The 21876-nt window shown below is 40.9% G+C and overlaps 2 protein-coding genes and 2 non-coding genes across 7 annotated transcripts; 3 read left to right on the plus strand and 1 right to left on the minus strand.

The window, feature by feature from the left end:
- Positions 1-427: 427 nt before the first annotated feature.
- Positions 428-15463, minus strand: NDUFS1 (NADH:ubiquinone oxidoreductase core subunit S1). 3 transcript variants are annotated; one of them, XM_075153433.1, is made up of 19 exons: positions 15305-15463; positions 14247-14314; positions 13919-14010; positions 12360-12467; positions 11113-11189; positions 10939-11020; positions 10699-10829; positions 9776-9961; positions 9154-9288; positions 8634-8748; positions 7493-7638; positions 6744-6872; positions 5396-5525; positions 4756-4916; positions 3021-3175; positions 2248-2423; positions 1370-1504; positions 1099-1171; positions 428-771 (listed from the first exon to the last, which is right to left on the minus strand). In XM_075153433.1, exons 2-19 carry the CDS (start codon positions 14308-14310, stop codon positions 680-682), a joined length of 2187 nt encoding a protein of 728 aa, XP_075009534.1. In that variant the 5' UTR covers positions 14311-14314; positions 15305-15463; the 3' UTR covers positions 428-679. The 3 variants fall into 3 exon arrangements, with proteins under 3 accessions (XP_075009534.1, XP_075009535.1, XP_075009536.1); XM_075153434.1 differs by having other exon boundaries at positions 15108-15463; XM_075153435.1 differs by lacking the exon at positions 14247-14314 and having other exon boundaries at positions 15305-15462.
- A 266-nt stretch (positions 15464-15729) lies between these two features.
- EEF1B2 (eukaryotic translation elongation factor 1 beta 2) lies at positions 15730-19760 on the plus strand. Of its 2 annotated transcripts, XM_075153436.1 has the most exons (6): positions 15730-15892; positions 16304-16426; positions 17814-17937; positions 18285-18351; positions 18971-19096; positions 19570-19760. In XM_075153436.1, exons 1-6 carry the CDS (start codon positions 15813-15815, stop codon positions 19722-19724), a joined length of 675 nt encoding a protein of 224 aa, XP_075009537.1. In that variant the 5' UTR covers positions 15730-15812; the 3' UTR covers positions 19725-19760. The 2 variants fall into 2 exon arrangements, with proteins under 2 accessions (XP_075009537.1, XP_075009539.1); XM_075153438.1 differs by lacking the exon at positions 16304-16426 and having other exon boundaries at positions 15741-15892.
- Positions 18135-18212, plus strand: LOC142083961 (small nucleolar RNA SNORD51). The gene has a single exon (XR_012674195.1). It is a non-coding gene; the product is annotated as a small nucleolar RNA SNORD51 (small nucleolar RNA).
- LOC142083964 (small nucleolar RNA SNORA41) lies at positions 18590-18723 on the plus strand. The gene has a single exon (XR_012674198.1). It is a non-coding gene; the product is annotated as a small nucleolar RNA SNORA41 (small nucleolar RNA).
- Positions 19761-21876: the final 2116 nt, after the last annotated feature.

The following is a 21876-nucleotide window of genomic DNA, read 5'->3' on the forward strand; positions in this document are numbered from 1 at the left end:
AAAGGCCTTTATCTTTTTGCTGAATTTTAAAAGCGGTTCAATATGAGGAAGCTGTGTGAAAATTGCTTTTCTTTTTCACGACATCAAAATTATTTTTATTCCCTCCATGAGTAGTTTCTTAACTGAAACGAAATGGAGAAACATAGAAATATCTAGAGCAGTGGTAGGTCTGAACACTGACATAAACAGGTATGCTTGACTCTAAAGAGGGACAACTTGCTCTGAAAGTGCATTACAAAAATAGCATATTCACACTCTCACCAGTGCTTAAAATTAAGATATCTGGATACTCTGGAAGAAGGTTACAATCTAGTATTTTTGCCAGGTAGACTTGCTCCCAGCAAATCAAGACTTACTGAGTCCGAGTTGCTTACTGAGTTCTTTCCATACAAGAAGCGTGAGCTGTATGAACGACATAGGTAATGGATTGTTTGGCATTATAATTTATTTGTATACAATCATCATGTACTCTGCCTCTGGGTACAGCAAGTTGAGTGCTGCATGTTCTCTCAGACACAACAGTCCTATAATATTATGGGACTATTTGAACTGATGAAAGTGTGAATGAAGAAAAGAAAAATACAACAACCTAGCAAACAGATTTTGAAAAAAATGTATCAGTCACAGCAGTTAACTGCAACAAATACTTGGATGGAGGTGGTAGCAGTCTGATTAGTCTCTAGCAGATGGCTGGCTCTTCTACTGCATGAGCACCTTCAACAACAGCTTTCACACACTTGGCCATTGTCTGGGATGCTCTACTGATTGAATCTGAAAAAAAAAAATCCAAACACATGTCAGTGTATTATAACTGTTCATTTTCAAAATTATACACAGACACAATATAAAAGAGATTTAGTACAGAACTGCATACAAAGAGGATAAAGAAAATTGCTTAGTTGAAAGTATAGTCCAATAGTCTTGCTTTATGCAAATTCCAAATCATTTTGCTGGAAAATTTTTTTTCTTCAAAAGATTCAAATCCTACGTATCTTAGTGGAAAGCTTCAAATGCCTCATAAGAATCTAAAGTAAAGTAAAGTAAAGCTAAGTAAAATGTATTGCTGATTTCAGAGTGGAAAGGCCATACTATACATACCTGTCATATAAAAGTCTTTTATTGTGAGCTGAGGTGGAACAAGAGGATCAGCAAGAAGCTGTTGCTTCACCAACTGTGGCACGAAAGGAAGAAAAACAAAGTCAGCTTTATGATAGGAAGTTGTTACCAAAGCATTTGTTTAGTGAATTCTGCATTCAGTGCAGGTTGAAGAATGCTTGTAGCACTACATATGAAGAAGGCCAATTGCTTTAAAAAGCATCAAACTATGTAACAGCACTAAATCATGCCCAGATGCTTCAGTTTTGGTTACCTTTGACAATTCATTTGCCTGGTTGAAGTAGTTAGCCTCTTCCACATCATCGTATCGAACCAGATTAGGAGATACTTCTTCTAAACGCTTCCGTATTTGATCAAGGTTCTCATAAGGCAAGGTCATACCAGCCATCTAAGAGATTCACAGAAAGACATGCCGTCAAGTCTAGGGATTTAATACATAGTGGTTTAGAGCACCAATCCATTAACATACCTAAAGTAAAATCAGGAAAAATCTACACTCCTGAAAACACAGGCAGTTATAATGTACAAACTGAAGCAAAGTCACAGTATTGTGTTGGACTTCTGATGCCTACAGTTAGACTTCCCCATGTTAAAAAACTAGGCTGTCCTGTTTGCTATACAAAGGAAAAAAAGAAAAGAAGTACTTTTCTCCTTCCATACAGATGTCACTTGTACTTTCCCTAGCTTACCACCAAATGTGATAGAAGTTGATACAATTATCAATGCATCTTGTTCCGAGTGACTAGCAAGCACATATTTGACCTTATCTAATGATACCAGATCCTGTCCTCAGAGTTCATGCTGTTTTCTTTCTAAAAAGAAACTGCATCCTCCCACCCGTTTCCTCTAAAGCACTTCATGAAGACCAACGGAATTTGCAGACAAAGCTTCACCCGATAGGCATTCCAACAGCATACAGCAGCTACAATATTAGTGCTATCCTCAGAAGGGAAACAATATGATTTAACTCACAGAATCAACAAAGGATTCAATACAAAACATTACTGCTTAAGACTACAGTCACGTATTTCCCTGAAAACGTACTTCTTTTTTGGAAACACTTTTCAATATAAAAGGAACTTAACCTCTCAGTATACTTTTATTAGAAGCAATCTGTAACAGCAACAGTACCTCAGAGACAGCTCTGATAATTTTCCAGTCTTCCCTTGCCATCCCAGGCGGTGTTACCGCTACTCTTGTCTGCTGGGCCCTGCCCTCAGTATTCACGTATGTGGCCGCCTTCTCTGTATATGCTGCTCCTGGGAGAATAACATCAGCCATGGGAGCTCCCACATCCCCGTGATGTCCTAAATATATGGAGAGAGGAAACAATATACAACCATGTAAGACATAAGTCAAAATAAAAAGAAATGCTTTACTAACACAATACAGAATTTCTGTGTTCTCAGAAAAAAGGAGTTTATAAGGTTTGCTTAACCAGTAATACAAAGCCTATCAGGCTGACTGCTCTGAGGTCTTACTTGCCTAATACTTCGGGGAGAATGAACAGACTACAAGCAGTAGTAAAAGGTAGTTCAGTCTCTATAGTCACGCAGCTTTGGGGGGCTCCTGGAACAAGGATGCTTAATGAATTAAGATAAGACCATGTTTTGGTATGACAGAACAGCTGGGAACCGATGCCATTTTGTCTGCCAGGTTTGAAACTGTTCTCCAGAAGACCTAACTGGTTTATACTCCCTTATTACTCATCAACAGTTTCTCATTTTTACCTAAGAAATAGGTAACCAGTATCTCAGTTATGTGTTGGAAGGTCCACTTCTTGGCAGAAAATAAAGGTTACAATTTATCAAAGGGTCAGATATGTTTGTAAGAATATGCCACTGTTCAGGCTTTCTCTCCAGCTATTAGATAGCAAAATTTCTTAATTTACATCTACTAGTTACCTTGGTAGATGATAAAACAATCCTTTGGCAAATCCTGACGTGTTATACAACCCGAATCTGCTCCCAAGAGATACAATGCTTTGGGAGGATTTTTCCTAATTGCCTCCACTCCTGGTTTGAAACCCAGATCCAAAGCCGCTACCTGGCTTGCAACCCTGTAGGAAGAAACACTTTATGACTCTTAAGTTGTTTCAGAATTCTCCCTCTGCCATCAGAACAGACCTAACTTCTTTTCTTGACTAAATATTTCAAAGGGATGTAAGAGGTCTCTAACAGTAACGGGACAAAAATGAAGCATAAAGGCAGCTGAAAATTCTGACAGAGTATTTGACAGAATATCAGTTGGTTTTGCATTTTGACAAACTGATGCCATTTGAAGTTTTCACGAGGAACCTCACCTATTTAAGATGGGATAGCAAAATAAAGGCAGACATTCCAGGTCAGGGCCAAGTGGCAGGCAGCTCACTTGTTATCTGGAACATTAAGGTTCACATTTCAGCTATGAATTGAGCTCAACAGGCCTTTAATTTAGGGCACTCACATGGAAGATGAAAGACCAGCTACTGGACCATCAGCTACTCTGAAGCATCTAAGACTTAAGACCACTATTTCATCACTATTCATTTATTCACACATAAAAATAATTTTAAAAGAATAAAATAATCATTCTTGTTTTCTGGCAGTGTTTTTCTTTTCCAGAGAAACAGTTTTGCATAATCCTGCATAATCAGGTGCCAGACTTACAATTATATTTAAAAGAAAAGAGGTTCTCTCTGTAGAGTACAGATCTTTCGATGTTACTCATGTTTGTCTGACATAGTCAGACACACAGGTTCCACTAAGTTAAACTGGTTTTTACACTTAAGGTAGAGAGGATGGTGCACCAAAAGCATGGAAGTCAGTAATATGAAAGACTGCCAAACAACATGTAAAAAGGTATCATGAGCGTTCTTTAACTCATCAGTGTTTTGGTATTAAATGTTTCAGTTTCAACAGCAGGATTTTATATTCAAGTTCCCTTCAGAGGACCAAGCCCTGCTCTTGCTATACTAGTTTTACATCAATTAAGCTGCTTTTGGCAGAAGGACTTTGTTGAGTCTCTGAATCTGAGCACCACTACATTTGCTGAAATAATTTTTCCTTTACAGAGGTTGTCAATTTGACAGACAGAATTTTAGGAAGAGTGGGGAAGGACTGTCCCAAGAGAAGCTTGCCTATTAAGAGGAATAATATCCCAATAAACTGACTGACTAAGACCAAAAGCCCTAAAATGAAAAGCTTTGAAGCTTTTCTATTAACTATGCAGTTAAGAAACTGCACAGTAAAAGGAATATTATAAGAAACCATATTATTTAAATACCCTTGCCATTTTGTTTGTTTTTCTTCCTCTAGATAAAAAGCAATTATTTAGCAAGTGACACTGGTCTGCTGTGCTTTCTACTGAGCACTTAAGCTCTCTTGTATTCTATACCTCTAAATTTAAACTTTAAATTCTACATTTAAACATAATAGATTATTAAAATCTCATGGAGAGCCTGAAAAGTTTGCTAAGTCAAGGAAGCCATTTTTACTAAAAGTTTCTGCTAGTTTGTACTTCTATTTTTTATATTCTCTACAGGTTCTAACCTGATAAGTCGCTTATGTGTACACAAAGAAATCTGCACACATACATTGTGGTAACTTGTGTAGGCCCAGCGTGAATGAAAGTGGCTCCCAAAAAAACTTTAAAGCAAACCTGTGGAGGATGTTCATGACTTTCCAATCAGAACCAACACCACTCTTAGTCCTGGCGTTTTGTGCAATGGTGGAAACGGCAGCATGGATAGCTGCTCCGTCACTGCGCTGCAGTGCTGCACTACCTACCACCACCATTGGCTTTTTGGCCTGGTCGAGGACCTGTGCAAGTAAAGAATCAAGAAATTCATTCCAAGGCTCTGAAGACAATTCTTGGTGCAGATAACGTAATAAATCCCGTAATTTCTACATAAGTCTTCCACGCAAAGCTACGGTTCTGAAATGGCCATTGTTTCATTTGGAGATAAAGCCAAGAGAAATTGTTATAAGCAGTACGCTACCCCGTCAATACAGAATTATACTCTTGATAATCAGACACTTAAGTGGAAACAGCAGCGGCTGAAGCAACCAAGAAATATTCCAGAAGTTTCCTGCACTGCAAAGTTTTACACACTTGAATATATTAAACAGTTCACACATACTCGGTGCACACTAATCATTACCTCATCTCTGCATTTGATTAAAAGCAAATAACCCCATATACAACATGGTACATCTCTTCAAATCTATCTCTGTGGGGAATTCAGATTATTATTCAATACAACTGAAATGCAACAGTCCCACTCTTAAATTGTGTGTACCTTGGAGAATGCATGTTTTCCAGAAGCAATGTCCTGGAGTATCTGTGGGGACTCTCCTAGATGATCATATGTGTAGGTCAAATTCACCGGAGAGCCAACAAGGGCCACTTGCAAGTCATTGTGAAGCCAGCTGAAAACACAGCAAACGTTTTATAAAAATCAAAGAAATACAGAGTTTTACTCAACCAAAGCCACTGATTATAATTTTAGCAATAACTTGAAATAGGATGCAAATTCTTTCAAAGGAATTTAAACGGCATTCATTGTTTTGGTAACATGCAGTTTAGCATTATTCTGACTGTTAAGCAAGCTTAAGGTTTTTTCAGAAGGACTATTTCTCTACGTACATTCTGGAACTAGTGCAACAACACACCTCACATGAGAAGTTCATAACTCAATTCCCCCCTCCCTTCAAGCTTTTGCCAATTCAGTAGAAAAAAACGTTGCACAAAATGAGGTGCTACAACTGTAAACCACCTTTTCCAGTGTTAGGCAAAAACAAACAAAACAAAAAAAACCCCACACCTACAGCTACTATTAAGTTTCTTTAGCTTGACTTAACTCTTAGTTAGTTCAGAATTAAAGTCATTTGTAGGAGGAAAGAATTCTGAATTTGACTGTGCTCACAGTTTTAGAAATCCACTTATTTCTTAGATAAACAGAGAAAAAGTTAGCTGGTTAGAAATTTTTCCTTTTTTGCAGCTTCTCATAGCATAGACTTATAAAAATATACGAATCGTTCATAAATTTCATTGCATTTTTTCCTCTCAAAATTTTAAGGCCACTATTGTTTAAAATTGTGTATTTTAGAAGATCCCAGCATTAGGAAGGACAGGGCTTTTATAAATCTCATTTGTCTCCTGCTGACGTATCTTGTTAAAGTTGAATTAGCTATGTTCAAAAGTTTGGGAAAGCCACATTACTTGCCAAAGAAAATGTTAAACTTGAATGACTGCTTCTAAAATCAGCGAGTCTGATTTGTTCCAACAACAATACAAAAAGCAGTAAACTGATGCTGAAAATAATTCTCTAAGGAATATGCTTTAACAAACTTCTGTAAGATAGAAAATCTGAGGTGCCTGTGTAATGTAACAAAGGAATAAATGCCTGAGTATATGAACTTACATAAAATGTCAAAGTGAGAATGAACAAAACATAGCTATACACTACAGGGAGAAGAGGCACCCTTTTTCTACACATATATCACCATTCCCTTTACTAAAAGGTGAACTAAATCCAGTGAGTCCATCTGGATGAACGCTCTCAACTTACTGCCTGCGGCCCCACCTGAGCATTGTATCAAATCCAAATGGATTTGCATGCTTATTCACCACCAAGGAATACAAACCTCTTTCGAATTCTAGCATTAAAAAGCGGTGCCTCAAAGCGTGGATTGGTGCCAACCAGAAGCAGGACATCTGCCTCCTCCACTCCAGCAATCTTGGTATTAAGCAGGTAGTTAGAGCGTAAATCTGTGCTGTAAGAAAAAGATGTAAGAAAGAAAGAGAATTCAGTAAAGGGAAGGAATGAAGATATGGTAAAGATTCTAGATGTTCAAAATATTTTTTCATCTCAGGAAGAGAAAGAGAAAGAAGAGATTTCTCAATCTGAATTACTAACCCAAATAAAAAGTAAGAGCTTCTCTCTTTCATGAGTATCAGAGACAGCAAAACATTAAAGGAATTACAATGTGGCCATTTCCTACATTTACAGTTACTATCAGCCTTCACAAGCTTCATCTGCTATTACACAGTTTACAAGATCATAATTGTACTATAGTTTTCACAACACAAATAGAAATAGACTCAATTATCCAACTTACAACACAGTGTAACTGGCTTTCAGTAGCCTACTGTTAAACTGCAGCAGCCTCAGCATACAGTGAAGTGTGCAACCCCTGTTGTAGTAGAGACTATGTGTATCAACTCACCGTCCATAAATACTGCCTATAAATGAATATTGTAAATTCAAACAAAACCTGCTAATGCATCAGCAATTGCTATCCTTGGTCATTTCAGAATCTTACCATGAGATGATCTGCGGTTTGGAAAGTTTATTAACATACTAATTACAGACAAACTTTGCCTGAACTCTTACCCAGCTCCGGCAGTAGGGAAGACCTCTTCAGTGCAGAGCGTATCACAATTCACTCTATTCAATAAGTCCTTCAGAGCTATTAGTGCTTCTGCATCCACCAGTCCTCCTACAATTGCTGCTACTTCCTTACCTTTGACAGCCTGTAGCTGGAGAGAAAGTATAAACATAAGCAAAAGAAACCATTGAAATAAACTGCCGCTTGGCTGAGGTAAATGTTTGTTACATTAGGATCTGCCAAAGCCAGCAGTGCAACCGCTGGCCTGGAGTAGCACAAACTGATCAGCAGTGTCTGACTTCCGCAAAGCAGCAACTCCAGCTCCTTCGGAACTCACGATAAGAAAGAACATCTCTCGATATTCTATGCAGGTCTCTCCCACTTGAGTTATTGCTCACGTGTGGCTAATTCTCATTTGGTGTGGTGAAGAGAGGAAGATTGGTGAATGCTTTTATTTTAATGAAGCTACAGTGCAGACAGAATACAAACTTCCATAACACAAGCTCAGGTAGTAAACTCAACTCAAAGGTATTATCTGAGAGGCAATAGCTTTCATAACAAACCCTGCTACTGAACCACAGGCAAAAACATCTTTGAGGAAGGTTCAATTACAGTTATTCAATTCTACTTCATCCCACATAAAATTTTTAATCAAAATCCAGAGCAGTCATGCAGCACTTCATTTGAGCAGGAGAATAAATCTCCACATAGAGAAAGCACTGAGGCAAGCACAATTCAGATATAAGTAATACAGAATTAATGGCTTTGACGGCAAAAGTGGTGATAGCACAGTTTAAACAAATTTAAAGAAGTCTTCAGATAGATCAGAGTAATTCAGGAAAGTTGCTTCCTCCTAGATTTCTGAAGGAAGTTTAGTTTCCTATTTAAATAAAGGTAATTTCTCTCCCAATGCCCCAAATGAAATCATGGTAAGACGAAGTTCTTCAGATGGTCTATTCCATGAAACAGGAAATAATATTTCAAAAGAAGAAATTTAAGTGGAAATACAATGGATTAGAAGTCAAATGCTCCCCTCTAACCTTAAAGAAAAAAGCCCTTTTCTATGTAACTTTTCATATTAATCATTGTAATATGTCCAGCTTTAGAAATTAATTTTACACTACATATATTGAAAATTGTTCTTACCACACCAGCAACACGAGTTAACACATCCTCCCATGAGGCATAAACAAATAGTCCTTTCTCATTTTTGATCATTGGCTGAGTGAGTCTCTGACGCTTCAGACCATCATAAGCAAACCTAAGTGAACACCACTATTATTAAAGAGCAAATACAAAGATAATTGTGTATACTAAATATTTTCTAACACTGAGTTTTCTTACAGCTTGCAATGATTAGAAAAGAGAAACACAAGAAATATTTCCGCTGAAAGTTTAACTTTTCCTTCTCAAAAACAAGCAAAAAATCTGTGATACAAATAAAAAAGTTACTGTAAAAAAAGCTACAAAAATTAAAACATTAGAAAACTCAGTAACTTCAATTATAGCATTAAAAACATGTTTTACCAATTATTTTTCACTATAGCTTGACAATATAAACAGTGGAATCCAGAAGTCAGTGCTACTGACCACATTTCTGGTTCTGCAAAGTGTGCCTTTAACGCGTGCATAAACACACACGTGGCAACAAACACCTCCCACGCACCTTGTTTTGTCAGATATCCATTCCTCGTTGATATCTTCATGCAGCCTTGGCAAAATTCTCATCACTTCTCCAGTTCTCGTGCTCACTACAATGTTGCTTCCAACTGCATCAAGAACATCAATTGACTCTACCTTCCTGTTTAGAAGAACAAATAAACCATTTGCAGTTTGCTACATACAAGCAGCAACAGACTGCATTAACAAAAAAACCAACAACAAAAACAAAGTGCTGTAGGTTTAGCTTTAGATATACATATAAGAGCTTATTTTCACAAGATATTTTAAATAATATCCTCAACAATTACTGAGTTAATGAATTTGAATTTTCCTTTATACACCTTTTTTTTGCTGAGCAATCAGCACAACCTACAGGTCCAAAACATTTCAGAGTCAAAATAAGGGAAGAATAGTCTACAAACTATAACATTCTTCCTTTTCTTGAACGAGCTGTGCGTAAATAAGAGAATTTGTGTTAAGATTCAGTCTATGGAAAAGTCTACAACAAAAACGCAGAGAATAAAAATCAGAGAAAACCCTTGGTATCACAGGTGGACATATTCTAAGATAAAGTGTATGACAGAATCAGAGAAAGCTGCATCTTCAGTATGAGTTAAGATGCATACCTTGTCTCCCATGGGCGTGCAGTAAAGGCATATGGCTTGGAGGTAAGAGCACCAACTGGGCAGATGTCAATAATATTTCCTGATAACTCAGACATGAACATTTTTTCAACATAAGTACCAACTTGCATATCGTTTCCTCTTCCGGTTGTTCCCAAGTCATCTACCCCTGCAACCTCACTAGCAAACCTGGTAGATGTAAAAAGAATGGAAAACAAATCTGGAATGTACAACAGCAACACAGCACATGTTTCAACCCTTATTTCATTTTCTTAAGATAAAACCTTAGCCTTAGTTCATACACCTGAAAGAAGAAAACAATTGTTTAGATGCAATAGTCAGTGCCATCGCACGCAGGACTATATATCTGCAGAATTTCATTCAGATGGGGCTACAAAAACTAAGTGGAGTTAAATCAAAACACAGAGCAGTTCAGTGTTCATTGAATTTCACTGCTGGAGTCCAAGATTAGTCCTAACCAACAAGTTCTTTCTAGAACTAGGCAGGCACATTGTATTCTTTTCCTTCTGGCTCAAGTTAGCTGGTACTGAATCTCAGGACTACAGAACAGCATAAATACAGGTACCAGAGGCTGTCAAGAATAAATAAATCTTGCAACTGCGGCTGAGAAAGTCACTTAATGTTTTAAAATCCCTTCTAGCACTAACACCATGGCACCAGTTCTGCCCTGTAGAATTCTGATTTCACGTTCATGTTTTGGCCATCTCTTTCTATTTCCTGCATGACAGCTGTCTGGTAGCTCTGGGAAACCAGCTACCAGTCCCTACTAGAAATAAAATTGTTAAGTACAGTCAGAAAAGAAATAAGAAAAATTGACTGCCTCTCATGGTGTTTCTTTCACAAGTAATAACTGATATAAATATGCCTGCTCTGTACTCTCTCCAGTGAAAAATAAAGGACATTACCTGATACATCGAGTGCACTGTATACACCGAGTCATGATTGTTTTGACTAATGGGCCAATGTTCTTGTCCTCCACAGCACGTTTTCCCTCTCTAAATCTACTCCTATCACTGCCAAACATCATCGATTGATCCTAGAACAGACAATAGAAAACAGACATATTCAGGCTGCTGGAAAGCACAATTTCACCTAAGACAAGAGTATTAATACATAAGTCTACACAATTTAATTGGATGTTGTACCTGCAGATCACATTCTCCTCCCTGATCACAGATAGGACAGTCCAATGGGTGATTTGCCAGCAGGAACTCCATTACACCCTCTCTGTTGGGTTCAGGAATTAAAGTTAATGTCAACTTTACATCGTTTAGCAGATAGTACAACTAATCAGCTACAGGAGGCTAAAAGAAAGGTACCTTGCTTTCCTGGACTTCTCAGAGTTTGTCAGAATGTTCCAGCCCTTCATAACTGGCATGGCACAGGCAGCAACTGGCTGCAACCATCATAAAAAGCAAGCATGAACACAACATATTTCTTCTCAACATGGGCACAAACGCCAACCTCCCCCTCCCCCCAAATTCTTACATAGGCATCTGTTATTAATTTAACATGTTGTAGAAATAACAAGGTATCTGCAAGAAAAAAAAAAAAAGAAAAATCTAACCAATAAAGTCACTAGAAGCCATATTTATTAATAATCTGCTATATAAAAAGGTTAATTAGTTGTGATTTATTTATTTTTAAAGTTCAAAATTTTACCCTTTTGGGTTCGAATTCAAGTGGTTAATAGCAAGAAGAAAGTCAGTTGTAACAGGTACAAGGCAAATCAAAGACATTCAGCAGAGATCTGGAAAATCTCTAGAACTGAAGTTCAGAGTTCATAATTTTAGACATTTGGTTGGACAAAGCCTATACAAGTCTTGGAATAAAATTTTTCACAAGATTACTGCAAGATTAACAAAAACTCCTGCTCAGAAAACGAATCCCTCCTACTTTTCAATTACGTCATGAGATAGACCATCATGACTTCCATCTTTAGTGATAACCCAACATATCCAGAGACACAAAGCTCCAACTATGGAATTCAAATTGAGGTGAACTAAAGAGTTTTATATGTGAATATAAATGATTAATCTAAGACTGAACTCCAAAAGAATGCCTCAACTATCTGCATATATTTCTTAATATTGTTGAAGACAGCCTTCAGTCCTGAAGTCAACTACTATTTTACAACAGACATCAATGGTACATAATGCATTAAAATATAAACTAGTAAGTAACCCCGATCTCTACTTAGGTAGAACAAACCTGCAGACACTAATCCTACAGCTGAATTTATACAGTATCTGAAGCTTACTATATGTGTAATATCAGCTGAAAATGTGCGGCTGAAGCCTGAATTACAGAAAATAAAAATATATCCAACTGAAAACGCACAGCTATCAAATGCTCACATCCAGGAGCAAGATAATCCATAGGAGCCTGAGAACTGACTTTGATCCATAGGCAACCACTGTAGTCCAGTGAGAAGAGGGAAAAACCTGCTTTGAGCAGCTGAATGATAATTTGTGTGCTAATGACAGTGGAAACAATTATTTACAAGATTTAAACCAGGCCCTAAGCACAGCAGAAAATTGTAATTCCTATGAAACATCTACAATACCTTGGGAGCTTTCTCTATTTCCACAAGACACATCCTACAGTTTCCAGCAACAGAGAGACGATCATGGTAACAAAAACGAGGTATCTGAATTCCAGCCTTTTCACAGGCCTATAAAGAATAATAAACAAAGGAAAATTAAATTTTAGTTAGACCTTTTAGTTCCACCTCATAAAACATTATTCAGTTTTTCAAAGAATAACAGTGTTAGTGCTCAGGAATATAGTGCATTCAACCTTTCATCTTAAGAAGTGACCATAAATGAAAAATAGCGATCAACAGAAACATGTCAGGTTATCAATTACAAATTATCTTTTCCCAAATTTGTAACCGATTGAGGAAATGAAAACTGACCTCTCTTTCATTTTTTCCTCCAAAAATAGAGAGAATTCTCTCTAATAGATAGGACACTAGCAATAAAAATAACTTTTTAAAGAAAGCATGCACTATTTAAAGAAAAGTGCACAAAAGAGGAAAATTTGAAAAATATAAAGGAAACAACAGTGGGCATAATGACTTCTGACAATTCAGCAACATGGAAACTCTCTACAAAGGTACTGGAGCATAGCCAATCTTCAACTTCAGTAGAACCCCAAACTCGGAAACAGTCTTCCATGACATGCCTGAAGAAGAGATAGGAGGACAGAGACGACAGATTTCCAGAGAACAGATGAAGACGGCCTTTCCTGCGTAAAATCCCCATGGCTGATGGGATCTATGCTATAGTGCTAGCTATGCCTGCCAGAAAAAACACCACTGAATTCAATAAAAAAGAACTAACAAGATCTAATTTTTCTGATGATTTCTACAAAAAATTATCACACATAAGCAAAACTAAAAAGCTCATAAAAATAGCACTTAAGAAAATATTACATTAGACTCCGGCTAGGGGCATTCTAATGCCTAAATAAATTAGTAACTTGTATCCAAAGAATGAGGGATATATTTTGAAATAAACACTATGTACTTTAATGTTCTAACTCACTATACCACATCCCCATTTAACGGCTGCTTAAAAAGAAGTGAGACTGGAAAAAGATCTACTTGAAATGTTGGCCTGAAAAGCAACAATGCTGAGTACAGGCTGGGAGATCCAGGTTCCATGTCTTCCCACACCAAGAAGAATAAAAGCAGTGAAGGATCAGCATTCTGAATCATAAGAACTAATAACCAAAAGGAGACAATCCCTCATTTACCTGAGACACCACTTTAATAAGATACAAAATTAACAGGTTCTGAAAGACTACCAGGTCACGTAGAATTCAGAGTTAGAATTTCAACCAGAATTTATCGAAGTCTGTTATTGCATTGCATAAATTTTTGCAGTTGGGATTCAAGCTGCATGCATCTTCTTTCAGACAATCATGGCAGATGCTTCTTTTTCAAACACTGAACTCCCCAAAGGATTTCCGCCGTGTGAAATTGTATCACAGTCAGCGAAAACACCCCTAAAGAATTGTAAGAAACAATGCAAAGGGTTTTTCTTGCTATACGGAATAGAGCATGCTGCCAAGAAGTGAGTTGGGGAGTCCAAGAAAAATCCTGCATGCCACTCCCCACACCTGAAGTACTGTGGTTCCTGGGTTCACCAACACAGGATGACCATCCACAAACACCTCTATTTGGTTGCTGGCTGCTGTCGCAGTTGTACGTCCTGAGAGACATGGAAAAAGAAAACAAAAACTTTCAGTTTCTGCTAGATGCAAACCGTCAGACCCCACGCTTCTTATCTTACAGTTATACAGTACTGATACAATTTCAGTTCTTTAGAGAGCACACCATAGAATTCCAGAGCTGCAAACAAAGTACGCGTACATGTCCTTCAATAAGTCAATTACACATACGTTAATTTTATCACCATGCACACATGCCCAAACTGGAGATACTTACCACACACTTTGGAGGACTGGGCGACCCCAGCTAGGGCCCTGCGGACAGCAGGTAGTCGAAGCATGGTGCTTTGGTAAGAGAGAAAACAGCACTGAGTTTTTATCAGTTCAAATGTTTGCTGACAGGTTTTAAACAGGCAGAGTAAAAACTTCTACCAGTTGCAAAAAAGTATGTATGTGCCTATATGTGCAGAGGAGTAAGAAGTTATTTTCTTAAACTACAAGATACAGCTCTCTTTTTATAACTATCTATACTTCATATACGTGTATGTCACCTTGCAGTAAAACCGGTGCAAGTCAAGCCACTAGCTCTGCAAGAGCTGCCGGCAGCACGGCCGAGGGGAGAGCAGCCATCGAGAACGGGTGGCAGCTTCACTGCAATCGATCCGTGTTTACAAACAAACGCAAAGGCACACAACAAGCGCTCCGCCGCCGTCCCCAGCGGCGGCTGCGGCCAGAAACCAAGCGGGCTCGGCGCCTGCGGCGAGCCCACGCGCGGGGCTCCCGCCCACCCCGTCCCCCCGGGCGCCGCTCCCCAGGGACCGCGCCGGGGCCTTGCCAGACGGCGCAGCGGGCCTGCCGTCCCCACCCCTGCCAGCGGGGCCTCCCCGGCGGGCCCCGGGACGCTCCGCCACAGCGCCGGGGCCGAGGACACGGCCCGCGGCAGCGCCACCCGGCGCGGGGGTCACCTTGGAGGCGCCTCCACCGCTGCCCGCCGGGCAGCCCCCGGCCCACTGCGGAGCCCGTCAAGGGCACCGGGAGCGGCGACAGGAGAAGGGCGCCCGTAACGGCACGGCCGCAGCCCGCCGGCCCCGCACTGCCGAGGCGCCGCCGCCGCCCCTGCCGCGGCATCCGCCGTTACCTGGCGCGGGGCAGGCGGCGGAGGCGCCTCGGCCTTTCCCGCCGCTGTAGGGGCTACCCTCCACCTCGGCCTCTGTGGTGGCGGCCTCGGGCCTTTCCGCCACCCCCCAGGGCCTCCTTCGGCAATCTCCGGAGAAGGCAGCCGCAGCGTCGTGCGTCGCTTTCCGACACGCTCGTTCGGCAATCTTCGGAACTCACCGCTTCGGGGATTTCCGTCAGGTCATCAGCGAACGATGGAACTCGGCAATTTCCGCCGTTCCTCCCCGCGCCTTCTCGGCCACCGTCAGCCACGCCACCCTCGGCAATTTCCGCCTCCTTCCGCTTCTTTCTTCGTTCAACTCCGGCAACTTCCGCTGGTGCTGCGGTTCCGGGAGTGAGGGGGATTGGGGGAGGGGAGGGTAGAGGGAATGTTACAATACCCTTGTAACACTGAAAAGCTTTCTGGGCTTTATCACTAACTTCATATTTATTACTCAGATCCCTCCCCACACCTCTGATGTCCTGTCCGCTGCACGCCCTGCGCTGGAGCAACCAACTGGTGAGGAACTACTTCGCGGTTCATTCTTGCGGAGGGGTATATGTGCGTTCAAGCGTGCGGAGGGATACCGGATGCTATATAAGGCCGGCGCAGGGGCTGCTGGGCCTCTTTGCGCGGCGGTCGGGCTCGGGGTGCGGGCGGGAGCGTGTGTGCCGCGCCGTTGCCGTCATGGGCTTCGGGGACCTTAAGTCCGCCGCTGGCCTCCGGGTCCTCAATGATTTTCTGGCTGACAGGAGCTATATCGAGGGGTGAGAGGCGGCTGGGCGAGTGCTGGGGCTCGGGGGAGGCGAGCCTGGCCAGGCCGCGGTGAGGCCCGCTGGCCTGACCGGAACCAGTGGGGGGGGCGGGGGGCCGTGCCGGCGCGGGGGGGCCTTCAGGCACGCGCGTGTTTCAGTCCCCGGCAGCTGCTGCCGTAAGGCCGCTATGGGAGGCGCAGCGCCGGAGCTGGCCGAGCTCCTGGGCCGCTACAGCGCGCCCGCGGTGCCGAGCCCGCCTGGCTTCTCGCACTTTATGCGGTGCTCGCCGCTGGGCCTAGCAGCAGCCTGGCGGACGCACCGAGCTGCCGCTGCGGCGCGGTCGTCTCTGTGCTCAGCGGCTGCTGCTTCACATCTTCCTGCGTGCGCCGAGGAAGGGGGTTAACTTCGGCTTATTCTCCGCAGGTATGTCCCTTCTCAGGCTGATATAGCAGTCTTTGAAGCAATCGCGGCCCCACCTCCTGCAGACTTGTTTCATGCTCTTCGGTGGTACAATCATATTAAGTCGTACGAAAAGCAAAAGGCAAGGTATGGTTAAATTGTAAAGCTGGAATATATGTGCGAACTGGCCTACGAAGTGTTGCATTTGTTTTTTCGAGTTTGAACAAAACAATGTGTTTCATTGGTGCCATGTGGCTTTTTGTATTGCCGTTGGAACAGGGACAGCTCTAGAAGCAGAGCAGACTTCTTCTATCAGTACATTACACTTCTCAGTTAGAATTCAGGCAACCTGATTCTGTTCAGTTGCTGAGATTTCTGCTAAAGCTTACAAGAAAGGCTTGAATTTTGTTGCTGCCATTGACACAGGTAACTATGCTGAAAGCTGGAAATTATGTAGCAGTAATCGACCCCATAAAGGCAACATCATAATGGATTAGAAAGTATTACAGGAGTCTTTAAAGATAAACATGCAGTACATGGATAATAAATAAGGAAAGTGGCTCGTTCAGGTTTTTAGTCCTGGGAGGTAAAGCAAAATCAATGATTTGCAATGCAGAAGCACTTATAAAGAAGGGGAAATATGAAAGCAAATGTTATCTTTTTTCTTTTTTAGTGATTTTAGTGTTCATGAAAGGTGCTGTATTGACATCCATGGAGACTGCAGGCCTCTCTAAAAAGGTACAGCATAGGTAGTGTCAGTATTGCTGCACTGCCCCCTCTATGTGCCTCAGTCCTGTTTGGAGGGAACTCCTGTAAAGTTGGGTGGCTCAGTCACCAGTCCGTTTCCAAAGCTCTTAACAATGCTAAAGGGGACTGAGATTATAAAGTTGCTTTACAAAGTCCACTCTGTGGAAACTACTTCTAGTTCCTGAAAACTGAAGCTAGTTTTATGACTCTCATAACAGCAGTTCACAGTAATAATAGAACTACGAGTTTATTCTAAGACTACAGAACTTCACGAGCTATAGGAGAGGATTAATTCAGGGGGTCCTGGTCCCTCGCGTGCTGTTGAGAGCTAGCTTTTAGAGTAAAGCATTCACTGAAGCGTCCAAAGTCACAGGATCAGTTACTTTGCAACAATGTGTTTTCTGTCACTTAGTTTTTAAACAAATGAAAATACTCGCAGGGAAGCATGAACAAGAAGTTGATAACTTCGTACACGGAATATATTGCAGATAAATTATTCCAATAAGAAAGCTTTTCCTATCCGTATACTAGGGTGGAGCAGCAATGTTGGGCAGGATCATGTCAGCTTAGATGAACAATCTTTGAATATGGGATTTGCTGTAGTCTCAACTAGCATGTCAGGAGCATTGAGGATTGTCTTTGGGGAGGTTCTGTTTTCAAGTAGCAGAATTAGATTCTTTTTTAGCACAGCATTTTTACTACAAATGCACTTGTAGGTTCATTGACAAATTGGCAGGATTTGTATTGACATTTGAGTAGGTTCCTAATATCTGCTGTTTTCTTTCAGCTTGCCGGGAGTAAAGAAGGCTTTGGGGAAATACGGTCCTGCTGATGTTGAGGACACAACAGGTGCAGCCACAGATAGCAAAGATGATGATGACATTGATCTTTTTGGATCTGATGATGAGGAGGTACTTGCGACCTTTTTGTATTACATTTGGGTGTTTTAGAAATACCCAGGTATGCAGATTTTTGCCTTAACTAGTTGTGAGTTACCTAAATTTGTGACCTTGATAGCAGATCCTACTCGGAATTCTCAAATTCATCTGTCTTTGCAGAACAGAGTTAGAAAGAAATGTGTTGCAATGGAGTGAACTGTCTACTTTGACTGGTTACATGATGAATAAAACAAAATCACCATCTTTCGGCTGACAGTTGTGATGATTTGTTTTTGCCTGAGTAGATGCCAGTCAGTTTGGTAATGCTTTAAAGATGCAGGGTTTTGGTGCTCTTCTGTAACTTCAGATTTCTCTTTCAGGAAAGTGAAGAAGCAAAGAAACTGAGGGAAGAACGTCTGGCCCAATATGAATCAAAGAAGTCCAAAAGTATGTCTACCAAGAACTTAATAATCTTTTATGCCTGGGTTAATTTTCATGCATTTGAACAAGATGGCTAGAAACACTAATTAACTGTAATAGATAAACTTGACTAGAATGAGATGGGAGTAATTAGCTTCACTCGAATTAGCGTTTCCCATAGCAAATGGGAACCTTAACATAGTTAGAAAGAGAGAACCCCAGGATTTACTTAAAAGTTGAGAGAAAGGCTGCAATATGCAAGTCCCTCCACAGCTACTGGTCTGGAACTGTTCAGAACTGTAGCAGTTGCAGTATTCCCTCTGTGGAAAATAAACTGTTACACGGCATTAAGCTCCTTCTCAGATCTTCTGAAAAGGACTTCCTATGTAACAAACAATGTTAGCTTCTTAATCTGTTTTCTTATGAGACTGTTTCTCAAGAACATACGTATCTATGTCTTGAACATTGGGATATGCATAGCTTAAATGCTTCTGAAATGTGTGTTGGTACAAGAGGCCTGTCACAGCTATGTGAGGAGGTTCTCGTTGATGAAATTGGAAAAGTTGTTCTTGTAAAACTAGTTTGCAAGTATATTCATGAGTTCTTGAAAATTTCCTAGCTTTTAATGGCGATTTTCTTCCCCCAGAACCAGCCGTTGTTGCCAAATCATCAATCTTGCTTGATGTGAAGCCTTGGGATGATGAGACAGACATGGCCAAACTAGAGGAGTGTGTTCGAAGCATTCAGGCAGATGGCTTGGTCTGGGGATCTTGTAAGTAGGAGAAAATTTCAAAGCAGGGAGAGGGGAGATGTTGCAGTCTCTTAAGACAGCGTATGAATAGGTAGACATGGTCACTTTTTGCTGATTTTTGAAAATATGGGTAGCTAAAACAAGGTGAGAATTAAACACTACTTCAGTATCTTGAAATGGTCAAAAAGGTGTATTAGTGCAGCGGCCGGGTTAAGATTCAAATACAGGTTTTACAAGCTTTAAATCTTTGGCTCTGCTATCCTGCACATCCCTGTTCAGGTCCTGATGCAGCAAGCAAACACCCATACACCCACATCACTGGTTTGGAGGGAGGGGGAACCCCACAAAAACAAACCCTTTTCGACCACCTTGTAATGAATGCTGTGGTGTTGATTAGGCAGTCTATAATATGGAGCAAATTATGGTTTTTATGTATTCCTGCAGACTACTTTGGTCAGTTCAATTTTAATTTGCTGCTTTTTTTTTTTTTGCAGCCAAGCTAGTACCGGTTGGCTATGGTATCAAAAAGCTTCAGATCCAGTGCGTTGTTGAAGATGATAAAGTTGGAACAGATATGCTGGAAGAGAGAATAACAGCTTTTGAAGATTATGTACAATCAATGGATGTAGCTGCTTTCAATAAGATTTAAGTCTTGATATATCTAGAATAAATGTAATTGCAAAAACTGGGCTGTGTCTGTGGTTAATTCAAAATCATGGTGTAATCCAACATACTCGTAAATGTAAAATTTGGTTGATGGGTAAGGTAGAAGCTAAAACTGAATTTCAAGGCTGCTACAACACCCCACTGCAGTACCCAAGAGCTTGAGCAGAGGAAATAGAAAGTTTATGTTTACCATCAATCCAGATTTAACATTTACATGGCTTTAAAAATCTGCAATGCCCTTTCCTCCATTTTGGAGCAAGTTGCATCTTTGGAAATGTCTGTAATTCCTCTGGAAGGAGGGATGGCTTTAAGGGAGAAGCACAGGGCTCAGGCAAAGTGCAAATAACTTTTTTTTAGCAGTTGAACAGTAGTATAAATTCCTTTTGTTTAATAAGGGTGGTGACTAACCAAATACACCGTGGCTTTTGTTGAAAGCTAAAACGCCTGCTACCTCTGGAGTGGAGATGAGGGTAAGTTAGAAGCAACGGGGGGGGGGGGGGGGAGCGCAGTGCGTGAGGGATGGCGAGGCATATAGTGAAACACTTTATCTGACCTGAGACTACCATGCTATCTCCTCATCTCCTGTTGTGTGGACTTGGAGCTCTTTTCCTCCGAGGTGTGAAAACATTTGCAGTGAAATTACTCCAAATTTTGCATCTTTTCCTGTTTTAATTCATACAGCAAATAATGGTGTTGATAAAAGCTCCTGCTTTCATATTCCAAGGCCCTTGTGTGTCCCGTGCCTTAAGCAGCCCGGGGAGTGGGGCTGTGCCCCTTGAGAGGTGCTGTGTGCTCCGGGGTGGCTAGTGGCCAGCGTGTGCCTGCTGCAGGCCTGCCCTGCCATCGGCTGTCAGCCCCTGGCATTGTGCTGCGGGGATTAATGGGTGCTGTGACTGCAGGCTGCAGCTAGCGTGGGCTGATAGTTTACTTACATAATAAACCTGAAGCATGCTGGAGGCTAAAAACAACAAAGAAATAGGCGTTCAATTAAAATGCGAAGATAAAGTAGCATAATTAACACCAGTTTGAGCTGCTTACTTGGCTCCAGATTGGTTTCTAGATTGATTTTGACATTTTTTAAAGATTGAAGAACCTATCAGAACAAAATTGTTTTCCAAGAACTATCCGTAGGAATGATACAAATGTAAAAGCTGTCAAAGTTGTAAAGCCTTCTGTTGGACTGAGATAGAGAATTTATTGCGACCATGAAATGGAAGCCTTTTATGTGCCACATTGGTCACCCTGAGATGAAGGTGCTCAGTGCCGAAGCCTGACAGCAGCAGCTAAAATAACTCCCGTTGTTCTTTTTTCACAGAGCATCTCTGTGTGGTTTATCTGTCGCAGCAGGTCCTGCTCCTCTTTGTTTAAAGGTCTGCCAACCTCAGATTATGTAAGAGCTTTGTTTTATAATTTGTCTCAGAAAAAAAATCTGCCTGCCAGAGATTTAAAGCATGATTAAAGAATTGAAAGTAAGTATAACTACAGGCTTCATTCCACCTTCCATAAACTTGAGTCCAAAAGACTAGCTTCACCCTGTGTGTAATTAACGCACAGTACCCCTTCTGTGGCAGTTCTCTAGCTGTCGCTTCTGCTAAATCATGTAGCTTAGTTTTAGCAATTCTGTCATGGTGCTGTTAAAAGCAAGAAATTAGCAAGTGCCACATCAGAAAAAAAATGAAATAAAAATTCTGCCACAAAAATGTAATTTTTATTATCCTTGGCCATCACTGTTTCTGACCTCCCATCCAATGTGCTTCTTGCCTTTAAACTCTTTCCTTGACCTTGAAATTAAAGCTCTAAGTGGATAAAATGGTTTGATGCATAGACTGTAACTTTGCTAAAATACAGCACTATGAGCTATCCACGTGACCCGCCAGACAGGATTTTTGTGTGTGTGTTTTGTTTATGCTAAGCATGCACGTACAAACTCTTCAGGTGTTGGGATTCCTTTCATGGTTTTTTCCCTGATGTTAGAAGGAAACTTGCTGCACAGGAACAAAACAAGAAACGCTAGAGAGCACAGTCTCCCCAGTTACAAAACAGATAGGCATGTGGGCAAGAGAATTCCACAGAATCCACGTGTATCTGCGTTAGGGGTTTTTGTGTAGTATTTGGGTATGTGCTAGTATATTACT

This window comes from Calonectris borealis, chromosome 6, assembly GCF_964195595.1.
Source record: "Calonectris borealis chromosome 6, bCalBor7.hap1.2, whole genome shotgun sequence".
In the NCBI taxonomy this organism is placed as follows: domain Eukaryota; kingdom Metazoa; phylum Chordata; class Aves; order Procellariiformes; family Procellariidae; genus Calonectris; species Calonectris borealis.